We start from the raw sequence: 20,584 nt of genomic DNA, 5'->3' as shown, positions 1-20,584 counted from the left end.
TCCCAAAGACGCCAGTCATGCGTGGTCATGCTTTGATAGCTGCAAAATCTTTGACAGTGGAAGTGCAACAAAATAAAAAATAAAGGAAAATATACTGGACAGTACCCAAAAGTGTGTTACCATGTGTATTTTAAAGTTTCAAAGTCGGTAATGTACATATGAAGCTAAATGATCTTGATAAAGGGGAGAAAGCTTTTGTTACATCTTCTAAATTGTCAAATGTGCAGCATTTTGTAGAAAATGAGAAAAAAAAATCTCAAATTCTGCATTATATTTCTCAATAGCTCAGAGCTGTCTGTGATCTATTTCACACCTCACCCATAAGGGTATATGCGAATGTTATATGAGAAATGATGTACGGCACTGCCATTGCTTGCACCGCATAAAAACGGCATGAAATATATTAAAATGCTTGTAAACTCTTCAAAAGAAACTCTTGATATCGTAGCTTGTGGGGAGTCACACATTCATATTGGTAATATCAACAAGGGAAACAGAACTCTAATCAAACCATGGAATTTTGGGTACGTATCAAATTCAAATATTAAATCCAAAAGGAAAAAAGATTAAGAAGCATTTCGGCAGCTGGGGAGGTTCTGATTTATTCAAGTCTAATGATTTAAAAAGGAATAGGCACAGCACATGAAGCAGCTTCAGTGATGCTATGGCAAAGTCATTGGTTCTCAGATCTCCTTGCCTCAGCTTCTTTTTTTTTTTTTTTTAAAGAAATGTGTCGCCTTTCCCAAAAGCTGTCGCGCTTTCTTCTAAAAACCTTATCAGCATCCATAAAGGGACGCCGCCGGCTTTGAGGCTCATTTGGTCTCACTCCATACTCCACATTAAATGCAATTTACTGAATAATGAATCACCTCTGCTCCGCACATGAGTAAATTCACTCAGCCTTCAACCCAAAACAGAGACCCTTAAGGTATTGAACTGAGGCTGGAAGAGATTCAAATGAGATGTGCTCCATGTCACAGACAGAAGGAAATCTGATGTCTTCGTTGATGAGCAAAACTATTAGTGATTTTTGGACCAAAAGGCGCAATTAAAATAATTTCTCAAAAATTGACAGTGCGGCTTGTCATCCGGTGCGCCCTGCATATGGATGAATATCAGCTTTTCAGTTCGTCGTCTTTAATTCAAATTCCTTTCTATTACCTAATCACTAGCAGGCGTCTGTTTTCGTCATACCAGAACTAGAACTACCTCCTGCTTTCATGTCTAAGAATCATGGGAAATGTAGTCCTACGAGCTGGTTCGAGCTAAAGTTGAGCTTTTCTGGTGACATATTTCCAATGTTACATCGCGAGACCGGACAAGTTAAACGACCCAGCCAGCTTCCAATAGCTGCTGGGACCGAGCAAAACAAAGTTCAATAATCAGGAGTGCATTGACTTTACAGCTGTTGAACTGTCAACCAAGATAGCATTTAGCATTAGCCAAAGTAATAACACAACCACCGGTCACCAGATTGATTAGCGATGTTCTCGACCGCTCTGAACCTAGCATAATAGCGCTGAATTTATCAAATAAACATATAGTAAAATTAGAATAAACTATTTAAACTCATTCCATCCCAATGATGTCATTTCACAGAGGGTCTGAAAAAGTCTTGTAGAGAATGAGCTAACGTACAATGCATGAAAAATAATGCGCCTTTTAAACTGGTGAGTCTTACGTATGATTTTTTTTTTTTTTAATGGTCCGTAAATTACGGGAGGTAAAGTCCACAGGCTGACCATTTAGTCCACCATTGAACCACTGCTCTAGGGTTGCATGGCTAATATGTGTGTAGCCACACAGCCTCCTATGGGCATGCCAAAAATACATAAATAAGAACTCTGCATGCTGATGCATTATTCATGTTCTGTAGCTTCTGGAGGTTACACATGAGTGGCCACAGTTAGTGCTAGAACCAATTTTTGGACCAAAAAACATACTGCTGAGTACACAGGACAGATGATTTGAGTCTTGCGTTGTTAGTGAGGAAGACCCTGGGAAGGAAGGTTGAGGAGAGCAAGAAAAAAAAAAGTCCTGAATCAGTCCGACTTCGTTAAAAGAGCCGACACTGGCCTCGCACCACGCATGCACGCAAACACACACACACACACACACACACACGCACAGCCTGCAGAGTAAACCTAACACATACTTGTCTGGATTTTTGTCTGTCCTCTAACCGGCTACAGTGTAAACACTTAGCAGATATTTCAGCCAATGAAATTCTGAATAGTTCACACCACAAACTAAATATATGCACTTTAGAGCCGAACCTGAAACACTAGCCAATAGCATTCATAACCAGAAGTTATTAGGAAAACCTCTCCTGATTCCCCTGAAAAGTCATAAATCCCAGGGGAATATAATTGTTTATAGACGGCCAGCTATGTAGCTGTGAGCAAATACTCCCAAGTCACCAGATACTCCCGAAACCGCAGACGAGCAAACAGAAGCGTTTCCTTTTACACATGCACACACACGCACATACACATCGGAATAATCTCTGGAGAATTTGACCTTTTACCTCAATATAAAGGGAATGACATTGAACACATGTAGCGAACCACCACTGGCTAAATAAGTGTCCCGCTCCCCCCCCCCAAAAAAAGTGACATGCAGGACACGAAGTGTTTTTTTTTAACCCAGCCCTTAAAAAAAAGCACTTAAATTAGCTGTTTGAAAACTTTTACTTTTTAAAATGAAAGGCAAGAACACATTCTAAGGCTAGCAATGAGTAATGAAGCCTGTATTTGTTTTCATCGGACTGGAAGGTCAGTTAAATACATTCTATAGCACATTTAGAGTCTGGCCAGCAAAATTAATGTTCAGGCAACCAGGTGGTACACAGAGAGGAGGAATGCACCTCTGGAGAGAACTGGGCGGAATACCAAGTAGAGAGTGCTTTGACAAATACAATTACCGGTAGTGGGAACAGGTACAACACTGTGCCTTAGTGGTCACACAATTATGTGCCATCTTAATATGAGCCAATGCACGGCTGAACATAGTTTGCACAGAAGTACTCATCCCGATTAGGGGGTCCTTTGTAGAGATTTGGTTGTTTGGGGAGAAATTTAAGGTGCTTTCACAGCCAAAAGTGATGAAAAAGTCAAATCCTTGGGGGAGACAATTACTGATTAGTCTCTAGTCAGACTGTCTCACCAGTTAAGAGTTTTGACAAATTATGTGTGTGTATGATATGTCCTGTATCATTTAAACCTTTCATCATCCCATGTAGTACATCTTTTTTCTAAAATAATAGTATTCTTTGATGACAAGAATTTATCCCCGATGGTTTGAAGACAACTGGAGAACGAAGGGCGGTATAGCGCCGATAAGGAAAACCTTGATTTGGCGGAATCCTTGCGGAAAATCCGACTGCTGTCGCTTCCCATGAAAGACCAAAAACATTGCATTTGAGCTATTGCAGCTTTACATGTGAACACATCAAACATTATTTTTAATCTTCACAATCCCGCCTTTTCAGACATTTCCTGTGGCAGCGGTTTGATGGAGGAGGTCTTTTCTCAGATGAAACCCTGATTTATTTCAACATCCCTGTGATCTGAACATGCGTGCTGCTGCAACTGATTTCACATCATTGTCTTCACTGCGTACTTTGACAAAACGACAAATCTTCATGACAGCTGCAACAAAGCAACACACTTTTGGAACAACAAAGTGCACATTTTTTTTCTCCCTCCATCGCCTTTCTGGCTTCTGGATGCCACTCTGTGCCCTGTCAAAGACAAACAAAACGCAGACTCTTTGATAACAAAGCGGTCTTGTGTCACTATCTAGGGATAGAAGCACTCCAAGGCGCCCACGTGAACATAAAAATAAACTAGAAGAATGACACTCCGCGGAGCAAAGGCCCCTGCCAAGACCAAACGGCAGCAAACACGGTGGTGCTATTGCAAAATCATTCCTACAGGTGGTAAAAATGCACCTGGCAGGAGGACAAAAAAGTTGAGCACCAAGCATGTTTTTGGTTCTTCGTGGGAACATACGACACCAATTAATGGGAATTGGACAATCACTTCAAGGCTTTTTTGGCATCATTTGCATTGCTTTGATGACAAGGAAGTGTTAAGACACACACCAAGAGTTCACATACACACTCACGAGCACAACAAATAAGCATCTTTTGGAATCAGGAGACAGAAAGAAATAAGCCGACATGTTTCAGATGGACGAACCAGTGTGGGGAGAAAAATGCCACCAAATATCAAACCGCAGTGGAAATGACTCATACGCTGAAAAATGTTTCCATCTCTGATGTCATGAAATCATCCAGACGCGTTTATAAAAAAAGCAGGGTCTTGAGAAGCTTTTCATGAGAATTTTTTTTTTTTTTACTTCTATGCAATATTAAGAGCTTGTTTATGTGTGGGGCTTTTAGACTGTGGGAGCGTGATGATGAGGTAAAATTGTGAGCTGAGAAAACAGAGGAGCGGAAGTAACTCATGAGGAGCGTGGGTGTTAATTTATAATATCCAACATCACCACCAGTGGCTACACTTTGTTCCCTAGCGTAAAATGACCGTGTATTCCTTCTGCGTGTTCTGAAAAGGAGGCCTCGTCAAGCTCATGAATAAATAGCATGAAAGTGAACCACCAAACAAGCTGCCAAGGCAACTGGGAAAACCCTGATAAACCAAAATGACGACTTCCTTCCTCTTTCAGGTCAATCATGCACCCATGCTCTCCTCTGTGGGACCAGATGCGTTTTTCCAGCCAAACCCATTCCTCCTCCCTTGTTTATTTTGACTCATCCATTGATCCGTGAAGTGTGATGGAATCTGCCAAATGAGAGCCCGGTTTGGTGGCGGGCACTGTGCGAGCGGCCATTGTTGGCGGTGATTTGCACGGGGCCCGGCAGCGAAAGGGAAACAGAAGCTACGGCAGCCAACGTCTCGGATGGCGAGGGCTAAAAACGCGAGGGAGGGACAGCAGGCCATATGGTGAGGGCTGCGACGTCAACAAGGCGCAAGTGTTTCCTCAGGAAGAGCGTAAACTTCAGCACAAAAGGACCCCATTGCAACGTTTACACCCGGAGAGTGGAAGTCAAACTGAGTCATAAAGCACCAAGAAGCAGACGGGGAAAATAGAGCCTTTCCATCAGCCTGCCAGGCAGCCAGATCTGCCCCAACAAAACACTCTTTCTCTGTTTCAAGCCTTGGCCCCTTAAACATGGAGCTGTGCGCACATTCTTCAGTGACATAATGCTTTTTTAAGCTATTGGCCTCTTCAACTCCAAACCTCCACCACCCCCTTCCCATCGTTGTTACCTTGACTCAGATTACCCTCTTCCGCCAATTACTATTTGAATATGAATACCAGCAAAGGGCCTACGTGTTTGCTTTCACTCTTGAGGTGGTGAGAAATGAGGGAAGGGGCTCAACGTGCGAACTGACGTCAAGGATCCGCCGGCATTGATGTGCCTGTCGGTGAATGTATGTCAAACGGACTCCTGGGGCCATAAAAGCTGCTAAAACACTCCCCACCCCCAATTTTCCCCAGTGGAGCTGTTTAAGGCCCATTGGTCCAAGGAGGGACGGGTCAGGTGTCTTATTTTGAAGGAGGTTTAAGAACGTGTGCCTGATTAGATATAGGCCAACTTTTATGCCCACTGCCCTTCTTTGATGAGATAACTCTGGTCAGGTGCTCCACAGTGGCAGTCACTCAGCAAGAGCGACAAACCCTTGGGAGCGGCGGTGACCCCTCACTTTCTCTCATGCACTCACCTCACCTCTCACGCAAAGAGCCCAACAGTTTAGCCAAAGAAAATAAAACCCTTATGTGAGGTATGAGATCTTAATTAATTCGGAGAAGAACATTTTACTTCTACGTTTACATTTCACTGATACACCATGGCATTAAAATGCCTCCACCGATAAAAATCGAGTGGGGTGAGATCTAGGGATGTCAGAGGAGCACTGCCACCAATCTAGAAACTGCTGATCCAACCATTGTCGCCATTGTGACAACCGCAACGAGATGGAGCTTCATTTCGCTGAAAGTAAATTGGGAAGATACCATCTTTGTTTAGCAAGGATTGAGACACTTTTTGGTATTAAGATTTCCATTAAGATAAAAAAAAGGTCCAATAATTCTGTCCCTGCATATCCGGGCTCATTCCATCAATTTACCTGTATGTTGCATTTTCATTAGACTCACCCAACCTACAACGCCAATCCATGTTTTCTGTTAAATTCCGGCCCTTAGGATTTTTTTTTTAAAGTTGTTCTTTATCCAAACAAATTTGCTATTGTATCTGAAATATAGGAAATAAAATGCTGAAAGAGGTGGGCATTTTACTAAATTCGTCATCCGTCAGCGGCCAGGATACCCGACCGTCATTCGTCAATCCGTCACTTTTTGTGACGAACTGAATCGTAATCGTCAGTCAAATCCGCCAGAAGTCCGTTGGACCCGTCAGTCAGTCCCCCTCCCAAAAAAGTCAGAAAAACTAAAAAACGTGCGCTAGTGACGAACTACAGTTCGTTAGCGACGGACACGGTCAGTGACGATTACTCTGACGGATGAAAACCTCCTTCCATCATTCGCCGGCCCGTCATTTTTAAAAGATGTCCCGTCGTTTGTCTTAAACGTCAGCAATGGAATGCCCACCTCCGCTAATAAACATGAATGGAAACTTATAGATAAGGGTTATTATGGATTTATAGATATATAGACTTATATAGCCATATGAAATATGTGCAGAAATGACTAGACACAAAGCAGACTGAAAATTATGTATAGTCCCTAAAAACAAAGGCACATTTTCATTTATGTGCTACAAATGTTTGATTTGAACAAGTGTCAGCAGTGATCCCTGTGACTGCAGACTTCTCAGCATGGCCTATTCCACAGTGAGAAAAGTGGAGACATTTTAATACCATGTCTTTCTAAAAGGGAAAAAGAAAGACAGATGGTAAAACTCGGAGCTCATTTTGCTCACCAACCATGCAGACAGGCGCCATGTCTTTTAATCTCTTTCTGGGAGGGATTTTAATGGGGAGCCGATCACCTGTCTCTTATGATCATTACTTTTCACTCGCCCTCCTTCTTTTTCCGCACCGTTCCCAAAAAGTAACCATCTTGGGCCTGTTTTAATACCAAATGTATCATGTTATCAGCGTGAGCACAAAGACAAGACAAGGAGTTTACATTTTCGGCTGTCTCCTATGAATTGATTCTCCGACAGACCTGGAATGAAGTACTGATGCCTTGCTCTTCATCAGGGTTCCGGTTAAGTTTCTACGATGAATCAAGTCAACTTTTTATGTTAATTGTCCAGAATTCATGTGTACAGCTAATTATTACTAATGAGCCATGCTAATACTTGCTCTGTATTCAAAACAACACATTTTAAATGGCCCACTGTAAGGTTGGGGGTGCAACATAAAGTCTTGACTTCCATAGACCAGTGGGAGCAGAGTTCACTTCCGCCCTCAAATTGTTTCCCCACTCGTACCCCCCGCAACACGGCCGCAACCATCTTTGAGGCCAGAGGCGGCTTGGCTGCACTGGTAATCCCTCAATGAATGTGGGTCACCGCTAAGCAAGGGGACAGACAGCGGGGTCGTGACCCCAGTCATCCAGGGTGCACTTGCACACACATGCTCTCGTTCACACGGCCAATGTAGCAAGACAAAGACCCAAACGCAAGGATGCGCACATACACAAACGGCAAACGAGCCACACAAGTCAAAACAACACACACATAAAACACATTTCGATACAAACATTTGAGACAAGTGAGAAAACAGCTGAATTTATTTCAGGGTTAATAGACCAGTCAACTGTGCTTCCTAACTGAAGAAAAGAAACACTGTGACAAATACTTTCAATAAATGTCAGCTATTGTTACTCATACAGGGACTGAAAATACAAAAAACATGGTGGCTGTCTTCTGTTCTGTTTTTCTAAACTACGTAATTTCACTTTTAAATATCAAGTTCTAGCACTAATATCAAATATTGGTTGCTGTTCCCTATTATTTGAGTATGTAATTCCACTTTTAAATACTAAATATTATCACCAAGGGCAACGATTCTAGTGGTAAAACGAGTTCTGACAAATTGGCAGACTGATGAGAAAGCCTTTCCTCAAAATTAGAGAGTATCAAATGACCCGGCATTTCAATTTCACTTTGGCCCTGTGATGTTTTTCCAATACTACAAAATGTAGTCCATATTAGGCTTGGATTTTGGAACGACATAGCTATACAGTGGTGCCTTTAGGCCTTGTCTACACGTAACCGGGGTTTTTGAAAACGCCTGATATAAGCCTGCGGTTAGCCCTATCATCCACACGTCCCTGGAGTTTTTTCAGTGAAAACGCAAAACTCCGGCCGCAGTGGGGATTTGCAAATATCTCCAGCTATCGCCGGATCCGCGTTTTGGTGTGGACGGTTACATCCGGAGATTTACGTCGTCACCGTGCGACAACAATGCTTTGACGTCACTTGCCGACTTTGTGTTTTCATGCTCGTCAACATGGATTCTCGTGGCGCTGCATTGGTTATAGACATTCCCGATGCGCTTTTTGCTTACTTATTTGTCCGCAACCAACCACTGCTGCTCGTTGAAAGGTTGAAAAGCAATTCTGACCTCTTGTCGGTTCTCCCGAACGAGTTTGGCGTTTTTGGTTTTGTAGAAGTGACGTCAAAGGACGGAAGTTCCTTCTGAATAGACAGTATTTGGCTAACTACTGCCGCCTAGAGGCTTGGCGTGCATTTGAAAACGCACTTCCGCGGTTTCGTGTGGATGCGTTTTTTTATGTGTCTTCCAACGCAGGCGGGGGGGGGGGGAGGATATACGGTTGTTAAAAAACTCCGGCTGAGTGTAGACAAGGCCTTAGATACGAGTTGAATCCATTGTGACTACGCTCCTCTCAAATTAATCTTTCCCCATTGATATGCATGAATGAAAATGCCATTACAGTGGACCCCGCGTGGATAAGGACTGATCCAGCCCGTGAGTAGAGAAAAGCCTCATATAGTTGATGGCCATTAAAATGCATTGGGGCTGGGGGTAAATTAAAACCGTTTCGGTCCCACTTTGCATCAGATGGTCATCGTACCGCTGCCCAACTTGCCCACCTGGCGGCAGTACTGTATAAAGATGCACAAAAAGACGACACACTGTACATGGACGTTGGTACATTACAGACATCTCTGCTTCTCTCAGCTCCTTGCAGAGGATAAAGAATATATCCCGGTCCTGTGAATAACACTTATTTTTACGTTAATGAGGTTTCCACATTACAGACATCCCATTAATGTGATTTTTTTTTTTAATGACAAAATTGGACATATATGTTTTTCACAGGAGGGCGACACTATGACTGAGTACTGTTATACTGAATGTCTAAATGTGATACTGCACCATTTGTGTTCAAATATTAGTTGCTAAAGGCTAAGACATGTGATCGTTTTAAATACGCAACATATAATAGGTGTTAGCATTAAGATAACGGACTAAAGGCTAAGCTGTGTGATTGTTTTAAATACACAATGTAATTCTTCTCGTCTTGATGTTTACTTTGACAGCAAACTTTAAACGGGAGTGACATTAAACATCTTGAAATCTTAATGGAGTGGATCTTATTGTGAAGTGAGTTGAGTCAAGTTTACTGCCACCACACAACGCTCGTATCTCAAATACCAAAATGTCCAGCAGTATGTTGAAGCCAACTCAACACCCCAAAAGAAAAAAAAAAGTGCCGTACGATGCTCCCTACTTCTCAAGTGACAACGACCTGGCCAGATATTATCAAATTAGGATGAAACTACTTCACAGCACTATGAACAACAACAAACTTAAATATGATAAAACAGCATGTAAGTTTTTTTTGTAGCCAATGGCTTGTTGCATTTCTTTCGTAAACACGCACACACGCAAATATCAAAGAGTCCTAATGAGGCTGCATGCGACATGCTCAAACTAATGATATGGTACATCATTAACATTCTCCGTCATAAGGTGATGTGTTATCTAAGGGAGACCAGGCAATCATGAAATATTCATGATTTATTAATCTGACAACAGGAAAAACAAACATCGGCAGTCCGGGCAGAGTGACACCCTCTCTTGCCAAGCAGAAAGGGAGCAATATGATTGTGTGCTTCTCGCTCGTCACTCCACATCTCCAAGCAGGAGTCCGCTATCAGACACCACAGTGCTGACATTCAGGTGGCCGCAATATTCCCACTCAAAGCCGTGTTTTGCTGAGATAAGGTGGAGAGGAAGTGTTGCTTCCTTCGCTTTTCCTTCACTTGGCCCGCCTCTCTCCCTTTGATGTTGTGTCGCCAAAATGTCAAACCCTGCCTCGCAAATGTGCCGGGAAGCCATGGCAGGCCCGATCAAACATGCTTCGCTATTGTTTTGACAAAGATGGGCAGAGGGTAGACAAAGTGCCAACGTGAGAGTGACGGAGTTGAGGAGAGGACACCGGTGAAATGAGCGTCGCAAAAAGCACTTTGGAGAGGATTTCCCCAGAGAGAGAACATTTTTGCTGATGAAATTGTTGTAATAAAACAAGTGGTGTTCGGTTTGTGTTCCTGTCGTTCCCACCTAATGGGAACAAATTCAACGCGCCGTTTTCTGGGCCAACCTTTTTTTATTGCAGCGCATGCAACGCACTCCAACTACATGAGCCTGAGCATCAGTCATAGCTCACTCGCTTCTGCCACGTTACAAATTTCCTCTTGACATTTCCATTCTTGAAATGTCTCCTTTTTATTCACTTTCCATGTCCCCCATGTGACCTTGATAGTGGCAGCCATTCAAGTAGCACAAAAGCTTAAAGGGGAAGTCGCCCCAAAAGTTACCTTTACAAGAATATGTTCTGTGCAACCCCACTAGTCTAAACACGGCATTCTGATTGGCATTGTGTTTGCGGAATGAATTAAGCAGCAAAATCAACCCTTTTTTGTGCATCTCAGGGGGCGGCCATTTTGCCACTTGCAGTCGACTGAAAATGACAAAGTTGCTCGGGTAAGCAATCAAGACTCAGCTTCAGAAAACAGGTAAGCCGTGATTGGTCGTTACCTGAGCAACTGTGATGTCATTATCAGTTGAGAGAAGTGACAAAATGGCCGCCCCCTGAGATGGATAAAAATTAGGGATGGACCGATTATCGGCCGGGCCGATTATCGGCACCGATATTTGGCTTTTTGACAAATATCGGCATAGGCCTTTTTTAAAACTCTGCTGGCCGATAAATCAATTTGAAATTGTGGAAATCAAAAAGATATGTGAAAGTTTAACATTTGTGTCATTTTGAAAATGTTATTTACTGTAGAAAACAACATGGAGCTATTGTTTAGGTTTTCATTCGTCCTTTTTAAGACATGCAGGCAATCCTGGGTGCTCCCTGAACTTTTTGTTAGAATTTTATAACAGAGATGTTTATTGTCAAAACTTTCTTAAAAAAATAGTAAAAAATAAAATAAAATTAAATTGAAAAAAAACAAAAAACATTATGCAAACCTGAAACATTGTTCAATAAACTTAAAGCTTAAAGATGTTGCACCAAAGTTAAGAGTAAATTTTTCTTTAGATTTTGATGCCAATATTTTCCTTTTTACTAAAAATGAATAGCTCCAAATATCGGTGATCGGCTTCTTTGACCACCAATAATCGGTATCGGCCCTGAAAAAAGCATAAAAATGCGTGGATTTTGCTGCTAACTCATATTCCACAAATGCAACATTAATCAGAATGTCGTGTTTAGACTAGTGAAGGAGCATAGAAGATATTAATGTAAAGAAAGGAATTTACTTCCCCTTTAAAATGCTTGTCAAGCAATTAGGGATGCGCCACTGTTTTTAGATCGATTATGAGCCCAAGAGATTTTTGATGATGTCATCGCATCTTGCAATTGTGATGAAAATGTGTTTTATTTTCAGCAAATACTGTTGTTTTTTTTCCTTGAACATGGCATCACTTCCGCATGGTGAGCCATTTTACAGTAAAAACGTGTCATTACTGACATTTTAACATCCAGCAGCATGTGTTACTAACTCTATTATCACACATTTCACTTAAATGTACCTTGTGTTTCTCTTGTGACTTTAAATAGCAATTCAGCGCAGTAAGCGCTTTGCTCGTCTCATTTACAGACTTTGGAATGGCACCGTTGCTACATCTACAGCCATTAAATTAGCACAACTTTTACAAATCTTTCTGTTTTAGGGCAGTTTACGGAGAGCGGCAAGGCATTCCCAAAACAGCTGTGTACAAGGGACTAGTAATTAATGTAGGCCAACGTGTCCTGTAAGAAGTAAGCGCACATGCCTTTGTATGAAGAATAATGAACACGTGTAGACACATAATTACTGTCTAACCCTCTAGACATTTGAAGGGGAAAGGGTTGACTTTAATCACCGTTTCTCGAGGCAGACAATTTTAATGCTACGCTGATGCAAGTCATAACAGACATGATGCGTAATCCACAACTTGAAAGCAGTTGAAGTGATAACATTTTTCACATTCCTTCCCGACGCAAGTGGATTTCCTGCACGGTCACACTTGAAATGCTTTTTTACGGCGAGCCGCCCATTGCCGGTGAACTATTTCCTCACCGTCTGCACTCATTTACAACCACCTGTTCAATGGCTAGCCCGCGAGAATCTGATAGCGGGCTCGATTATCAAGAGGTGTGATTATTTAGGAGGCAGCGGTAATCTGATCTGTGCACGTCACGAGCATCCGTGGGGAGTGTTTCGGAGAAAAATGTTTTTGCGTCGATACAGGACAAAAAAAAAAACATTTGCGCGTCTGATCCAGTTCGGATATTTATACTCGCCTCACGTCCAACCTCCCGCTGGATTCTTTTGGAACGCGGCAATAATGTGGAGGGCAAAATGTCTCCACGGTCAGCATGTATTCAGAGTACAGTATATGTTTCACTGCACCCCGCCCCCCCGTCTTTGTGTCAGCAACAGGGAGCAAGCCACAGTCATATATATAGGCACATATATAGTCCGAGCTCTCTCATCAACAACTAACAGCTGTTTGGACACGCGCGTGCATTCCTGAGTCTGCAAGGCAGCATCTTTGCGCGGCATTGGCCGCCCCACCCGCAGCCTGTTGGATGCGCTAAAATCAATTTAACTAAGAGGGCTGTGTCAGGGTTTCTGCAAACGGCTGGGCTGGCAACCAAATGAGTTTACATTAAAATCAAAAGCATTAGTTGATTCGATTCAAACAAAACAGGAAATACAAAAGATACATACAAAAGTATCGGGCCGCATGGTAACTACAGATAGGCCGATACCGATGCCGATTATTAGTCGTCAAGGAGGCCGATAACCGATATTTGGAGGCGATGTTCATTTTCACTAAAAAGGAAAATATTGGCATCGAAAAATAAAACACCCTTAACTTTGTTGAAATGCCTTTACGCATGTTTGTTGAATATTTCTTCAGATTTGCATAATGTTGATGTTTTTTATTATTATATATTTTTGACAATATACAGTACATCTTTATTGTAAAATTCTAACAAAGTTAAGGGAGCTCCCAGGGTCATCAGCATGTCTTCAAAAGTTACTTGAAAACTTAAACAATTGCCCCCTATAGTTTTTCAAAGTAAATAAAGTCCTCCAAAATTTCTAAATGGCAGAAATGTTCAAATTTCACTTATCTTTGTTTTGATTTCAAACAAGACCAAAAGGTGCAGAGTGTTCCCAGGGTCAGTACAATCTCGAATAAAGTTAACTGAAAATTTCAACAAATACTTCCTTGAAGTTAACACAGAAGTTGATTTATTATCGGCCGTCAGATTTTTAAAAAAGGCCGATACCGATATTCATCAAAATGCCAAATATCGGCGCCGATAATCGGTCTATCCCTAATGGTAACTGCACCTGGAAGAAATACTGGCTACGTATACATGCTGGTCACATTTAATGCCTGATTGGAATAAAAATACTTCTGGTATACACCGTTCGGAATATTCTGACCCCATCAAGTCCATTCCGATCAAGATTTTATTCAGAACGAGAGAGGTGGTATGTGTCAATTGTTCATCCGATTGGCGCGTATGAACATACCTATTCCAAAATTTTGGAACAAACCGTCATTACCATGTAAACGCGTTTCTGTTATTCCCGGAAGCTAGTAGAATCAGAACGAGCGAAAAAGCGGGCGCAAGATTGAACTGCTACATTTGCACGACATACAGCACAAACGGGAAATATGTGTGAAATAACGCTAACGCTTAAAGTAGAAATGGACGGAGCGATGTTTTGTTGACACGGAAGTTGCTACGGCTTCTTCTACTACTAATCCCAGTACATGCAGTCAATCTGCGCATGTCATAATAATTAGTTCCGCTCTAAAGTGTGATGCATGAACACACTAATCCTAATCCGATCAATTTTTTTAGTGTCCATGAAAACAGTGCATCTGATCAGAATTTTAATCCGAAACATAGCCACTGTTAGCTAATAAAATCAAACCACAAGCTACTCAAAGATTACTGAAACATGTGCGGAAAATCACAGATCTGCAGCAAAAGCAAACAAAGCCACATGGTACAAACTATAAAAGCACAATTGGATTAATTCAGTTTTGAATGGAAACAGCAGTCAAGCAGGAGATTATTGCTGCAATTGAGATGGAAAAGCAAGCAGGAGACTCGCAAAAATAAATTCACCACCAGCTGCAATACATGAACACTTTGTCAGAATCAGATTACTGGTAATCCATCCATCTAAAGATTCATTTAATTTTATTTATCCCCAATCAGATGATGAGATGGGCCTGAGAATTCTGGGTAAACTGAACATATTTAGACTATCCAGAAACATGTAGAGTGCCACGTAATCCATTGCATTTTTTGTCAGTGACATGAAGCCTAACATTTCCCAAGGGAAAACGGAGAGGGTGAGGGTATGTGATTGTTGGCGAGGGAAAAAATTACGTATGGAGTGACAAGTGCTCGCTTGTGGGCTTTGGGTTGGGAGCTCTTCCTTACGCACGACAGGTTAGGCTGTGAGGAATGAGAGGTTTTAGAGTTCAGATCAGGTTCAAGGAGTCATTTACACCGCGTTCCTTCAAGCACGGGTCAGTTTGCCACCGTACCCACATTCCCTCAATTTAAATCCCGCAAGTGTGCATAGGCAGCGATAGCTTTGTTAGCTTTGTTAGCTATGCAAATAGCGTCACATCATGCTAGCTCAACTCGGCGTAGCAAAGTAAAAATGTGAAAATTTGACAGCAGAGTGCCGATTGATGACATTATCGTTGAACACAAAATGATAAATGTCTAATAACTTTTAAAATGCAGACATGTATGCTGCGACTATTATTTTTTGTTGTATAGTAGTAGAGTGAAGTGGCAATAAAAGGGGTTCAATGAGATTGCATTAATTTTGTCTGTATAGTGTTATTACAACATTTACAGTTACAGTACACATCAACGTCAGTGACATGCGATCCAGGTGCAGAGCTAGAACTTTTTCAAAAGAGTGACCCCCTGCTCACAAAGCGAGGGCCATAAGATGACTTCAGAGCCATATTGATTGCATGCAAGGTGTGAAAGTAACAGTCTTCATTCATGCTTATTACAGATATTTCATTATGACAGATGAGTTCATATTCTACATGCAGCTCAATAGTAGCAGCGCTTATTTGGATGATAGACAGTCAATAGAAACATGCAATATGGATATTGACGATCGATATTCTGGATTTAACGATTCATTCAAGCCCCGATTCGATTTTTCAATTATCGATTTTAATTCTTTTTTTTTTAAAGGAAATGACTCATTTTAAAACCAAAAGTTGTTTTTAACATCTGCATTTTGTCCTTGTTACAAACGCTAACTTTTTGTAACTTTGCAAAAGAAACGAACTAATAATTCTGACTGCTTAACTACGTTTTTATCGTTGTGTTTTCTTAGTGCCAGAACAAAACATGAACATAAATAAACATACAATCGATTTGACTCCTATCAATAGAAATCCTTTTATGGTCAAAATTTCAATATTGATTCGCTCTTATTTTACATCGATGCATACTTTAAGCAGTTTCAATTGATTTTAGATGAATCGTTACATATATAATCGATATTATTGCGATATTTAACATTTACCTAGAGAAATTACATTTTTACTATCTAACGAAAGAAGTATAGTTTTCATGGTGCAAAATGAGCAAACTCAATGTTTTCTTAGCTGATTAATTGTAATTCCCCTAGATAATGTCCAACTTCTGGGTGGCGATGCACATTTAAATTTGCATTTGATTGGTCAAGAAGAAAATTATTGGATGCCTTTAAGATATGCACATTGCATAGGCCATTACACCAATATTGATATTTTTTCGATATATTGTGCAGCCCAAATGGCCACCACGTACTGTAGTCCCATCCCTGATGTTATCCTTCAAGTTGCCTTTTTTTTACGACCAATCAGTGAACAGTAGTGAGTCACTCCCCCAACTTTTACTGTGTCGCACTGTTTTGCAAACAGATGGGTGGCACAATCCCCATTATTATTATGATTAGTGTCCTTTACAACTTCAGACATTGGAAACTTCTTTGCTTGTTGGGGAGATGAGTCACCCTCCCTCCAAGTCCAACATGTATGGGCAGGATTTTCTCTACCTGCTGACTTGCCATACAAACAGAGATCGTACAGTAGCATCAAACAAATGGTCGCACCATTGTGCCCAATTGCATGTTTACACAAATCCGAACACCGCGTGGGATGCCTCTATACCGTTATGGTGTGCCGCAAAGGTTTCTCAACCACACAAGCGAATTGCGTAACAATGTAAACCACTTCGGCTGTCCTTTTAATGCGGGCGTCGAGTCAAAGCTGCGACTTTCACTTCTTCCATCTCACACTACATAAAGTCAGTGCGTTTTTTTTTTTCAGAATGAAATGTCAAGTCTTTTTTTTTTTTTTATTATTATAAAGATAAAGAGCACTCAGTGATCAGTGATTTTTTTTTCTCCCTGATTGAAAATGTGTCGACTCATTTTCCCCCCTCAATAGTTTCTCAAATTTTCCCTTAACCTTGACGGAGTATGTGCGCACACCCACACCCACAAGGCACGACGTCGACAAAGCGGTGTTATCACATGCCTGAGTTTATCCAGGCTTTAAAGGGCGTTGGATCCCCAGGTTGATAAATGCAGATCAACCCGAGTTCTCGCAGACAAGGGGAGCTTGACAGCGCAACTCCTCCTGCGATCCAACTCTGTAAACCTCCCTCACAATCCCACCCGTCTGTATGAAAGCACCCAAAATACAACAGCTGTAGGGAATCATTATCACCTAGACAAGTATGAGACCTCCAAAATTAGGGGTAATCAACTAAGCCTGGGGCCTGACTGGAAAAGATGACATTATCTTGGTAAAAGCTAAAGCCTACGACTGATTTATTTGTGCTAAATACTTTCATGACTGAGTCAAACATGTTAACACACACACACACACACACACACACAACTTCAACCACAGAGGGATGCTGATTCCGAGCTCCAAGAAGAAAAGGGGCGTGGGAGCTCATTAACTTGCAAGAGTTATTTTACTGTGCTTCATATTTAAGAGGAAATGAGGTGCTATTACCTGGTGTAGGTGAGAATTACAACTACCCCTATTACAAGTTGAGGTTTTGTTTGTTGAAATGTCAATGAATTTTAATCAGGAATGGCTTGAATGTATTTTTGATTTAAAGTGGAAGGCAACCCAAAAAATGTCTTTACGAGAATATGATCTATGCAGGCCCACTAGTTCAAACACGCCACTCTAATTAATATTGTGTTTGTGGAATATGAGTTAAGCAGTAAAATCCGCCCATTTTTAGCCATCTTGTCATTTCTGTCAACTGAAAATGACATCACATATGCTCAGGGCTCAAATAACGACCAATCATGGCTCAGCTTCAGAAAACAGGTGAGTCGTGATTGGTCGTTACCTGAACCCTGAGCAACTGTGATGTCATTTTGAATCGACAGCAAGTGGCAAAATGGCCGCCCTAAGATGGCTAAAAACGGCTGGATTTTGCTGCTTAACTCATATTCCACAAACAGAATACCGTGTTTGGACTCATGGAGGAGCATAGAAAATATTACTGCAAAGATTGTTTGGGGGGGTTGACTTCCCCTTTATAAAATGTCTTTACTTTTTTTCTACCACAGCAGGTTTTTTTTTTTTAGATATTTTTAGTTTTTGAAGTTTTACCAAAAAAATGTGTTGACCAGTGTGATTAATGGACTTAAATTTGATGGTTAAAGAGAAAAAGAATCAGAGGGGATGTTTGACACTGCATATTTTGACACAAATAAGCCATTGCAAATATGAAGTGGCTGAACGCTGTGTTTACCTGTCATACTCTGCGTTGTCCTTGTCACATCGCGCGTCCTTGTGCTTCTGCCAGTCTTTGCCGTGCTTGCAGGTAGTGAGCAGCACCACATCCTCTGCATTGTGGACATGATATAAGGCATTCCTGGTGTCCGAACCGATACCGGTCAGGTAGCGTTTCCCCTTGAAGACAAGCATGTACTTTCGAAAAGGTGGGATAGTGTTATATTTAAGGAAGCCCCTCTCCCCGCCGGTCCTCGGGTGCTCCTTGGGATAAAGAGGGATGGAAACATCGAACTTGGGTCTGAAGTTGTCTGTGCTGATGCTGGCCTTGGCCAGCATTGCCTGGCCGATGTCAAAGCCCAAGTCTTCCGTATAGTCCGGCCACGTCCCAGAATATAAGTTAAATATAAGATGGTTCCTGCCATCGTTCCACAGAGGCAAGTTTTGGATCTTGGTCTTCAGATTGTGGACGTACTGTGGAGACAGCTGGTCCCTGTCAAGTGTGTCCAAACTCAGCACGAACAAACACGCCTGACCCGGGTCCGAGGTGTAAAAGGTGGACCCCTCAATAGTGGACAAAATGTTCTGATAACTCTCGGAGATCTTCTCCCCCTTCTGCTGCGGGTAAACATAAACTTTGAATCCATTCTTTTTACACAGAGAAAAGTCAAAGCATGACTCCATTCGGCAGCGTTTGCCTTTGTAAACACTCGTGTTCACGTCCCGGGCATGCTTCACAGATGTGTGCACGTTATACTCCTCGGTGTCAGTCTGATCCCAGGGCACGAATGGGTGTAAACGGTCCGAGAAGTGAGGCCATGGGTGATCGGGTCGGTACCCACGACGTCTACTATCATGCCGGTGCCTGCTCGCCGTCTGAAGCGGAACCGCTCCGAGGTAGAGAAGCGCCAGGCAAGCACCGGCCGAAAGCAGGATCAGGTAGCGTTTTTTGGCCTGCATGTGTCCAGGGAACAGATGCGACTTGTTTCGGAATAAGAACGGCAAAGTGGCCCGAAGTTAGGCTCTCAGCAATCCCGGTTACACGGCTCCATCCTCCGGCTTCCTCCTCCAAGGATCCCCAACCCCCCTTCTGCGTATTCGGTTCCCAAATCCAGCGATTGATCCAGCGCATGTGGGCGATTTTAAAAGTCGGTTTCCTTTCTCTCTCGTCTGAAGAGTTCCAGCATGTCGAAGGTTCTTGGGTGCACCTAAAAAGATGAGTGCCGCCCGAACCCTGTGGGACGCGAGCTCTTTCCACGGCGCTTCTCCCCAGCTTTTCCAACGGAAAAGTGCCCGTCTGGGAAGTCGCTCCCTCCGGGGAAACAGCAGCAGAGGGTCCCAGTGGGTCCCCTCGGTGGAAAGCTTGACTGCTTGCTTAACTCGTCTAACACATTAAGCGAGGCTGCAGGAGCATAGTCAGCGTTGCCGCCGCGCTCCGTCCCGAACGGCTCGGCGTGATTCGTTGCTGGTTCTCCTTTTCTGGAATCACTCCATGCTTTTCCGTGTATGTAGACACGAGAAGAGACGACGCGGCACGAGAGGAGCAGTTCAGCGGCACCAGCATAACCTGACGAATCCTGGCATTGCTCTTCTTATCTCCAACAAGCTCCACACGTCGGCCGAGATGCGCTGATAGAAAATGGAGCTCAGCGGCGGCGCTCTAAGTTCTCCGCTCGACAGGAAAAGGGTGACTTCGCACTGCGAGGATGCTCGGCAACGTTCCCTCGCAATGAAAAGATGGAATTCCTCAGTCCAAGTGACCAATTTCCGACTGCTCAGTTGTTCCGTTTGTGAGTCGCTAACATTCCAATCGCGACACGACTGCAACTGTCGTGACGTCCCGTCCAAGCTCAGCACGGCCGCTGATTGGTCGGCCCGAAAACGGAAGAGGTGGGACTTGGAGTGATGCACCCATTCATAACCGGATTGCTCCGCATGTGCAAATCATCACTAATTGTAAAAGCTTGGAGGTTGTTTGGAGAGATGCCAGGGGGCATGACACCCTCCACTGAAACCACAAGTTGCAGTCTGATATGACTCAGGCTCATGTCTGTACTCCTGACCGGATCAAATGGTTTTTTTCCCCCACCTTTGTTTATCCTGCTACTTACTCATTGACAGTGGTGGTAAGCAACAACATGCCTTTATTTAGATGTTGTATGTTGTAGATTTTTCAGGTATCTGTGATTTTCTCGAGTATTTATTTTAATGTGTACTTTTTATTGTTGCTCTTTCGGTTTAAAATT

At 42.5% G+C, this 20,584-nt stretch overlaps 1 protein-coding gene across 1 annotated transcript in view; it reads right to left on the bottom strand.

Annotated features, from left to right (window-relative positions):
* ext1b (exostosin glycosyltransferase 1b) overlaps positions 1–20,209 on the bottom strand; it is a 102,876-nt gene extending 82,667 nt beyond the window's left edge. The window contains exon 1 of the mRNA XM_086014197.1: positions 18,358–20,209. Within this exon, the coding sequence (XP_085870323.1) occupies positions 18,358–19,298 (941 nt within the window). The 5' untranslated portion in view covers positions 19,299–20,209. The remainder of the gene's footprint in view (positions 1–18,357) is intronic.
* Between the last annotated feature and the right edge of the window lie 375 nt (positions 20,210–20,584).

This window comes from Filicampus tigris, chromosome 18 (genome assembly GCF_054856515.1).
Source record: "Filicampus tigris isolate MCC_2025a chromosome 18, RoL_Ftig_1.0, whole genome shotgun sequence".
In the NCBI taxonomy this organism is placed as follows: Eukaryota; Metazoa; Chordata; class Actinopteri; order Syngnathiformes; family Syngnathidae; genus Filicampus; species Filicampus tigris.
The sequence above is the reverse complement of the archived record's forward strand: the minus strand, read 5'-3'. Positions and strand labels throughout refer to the sequence as shown.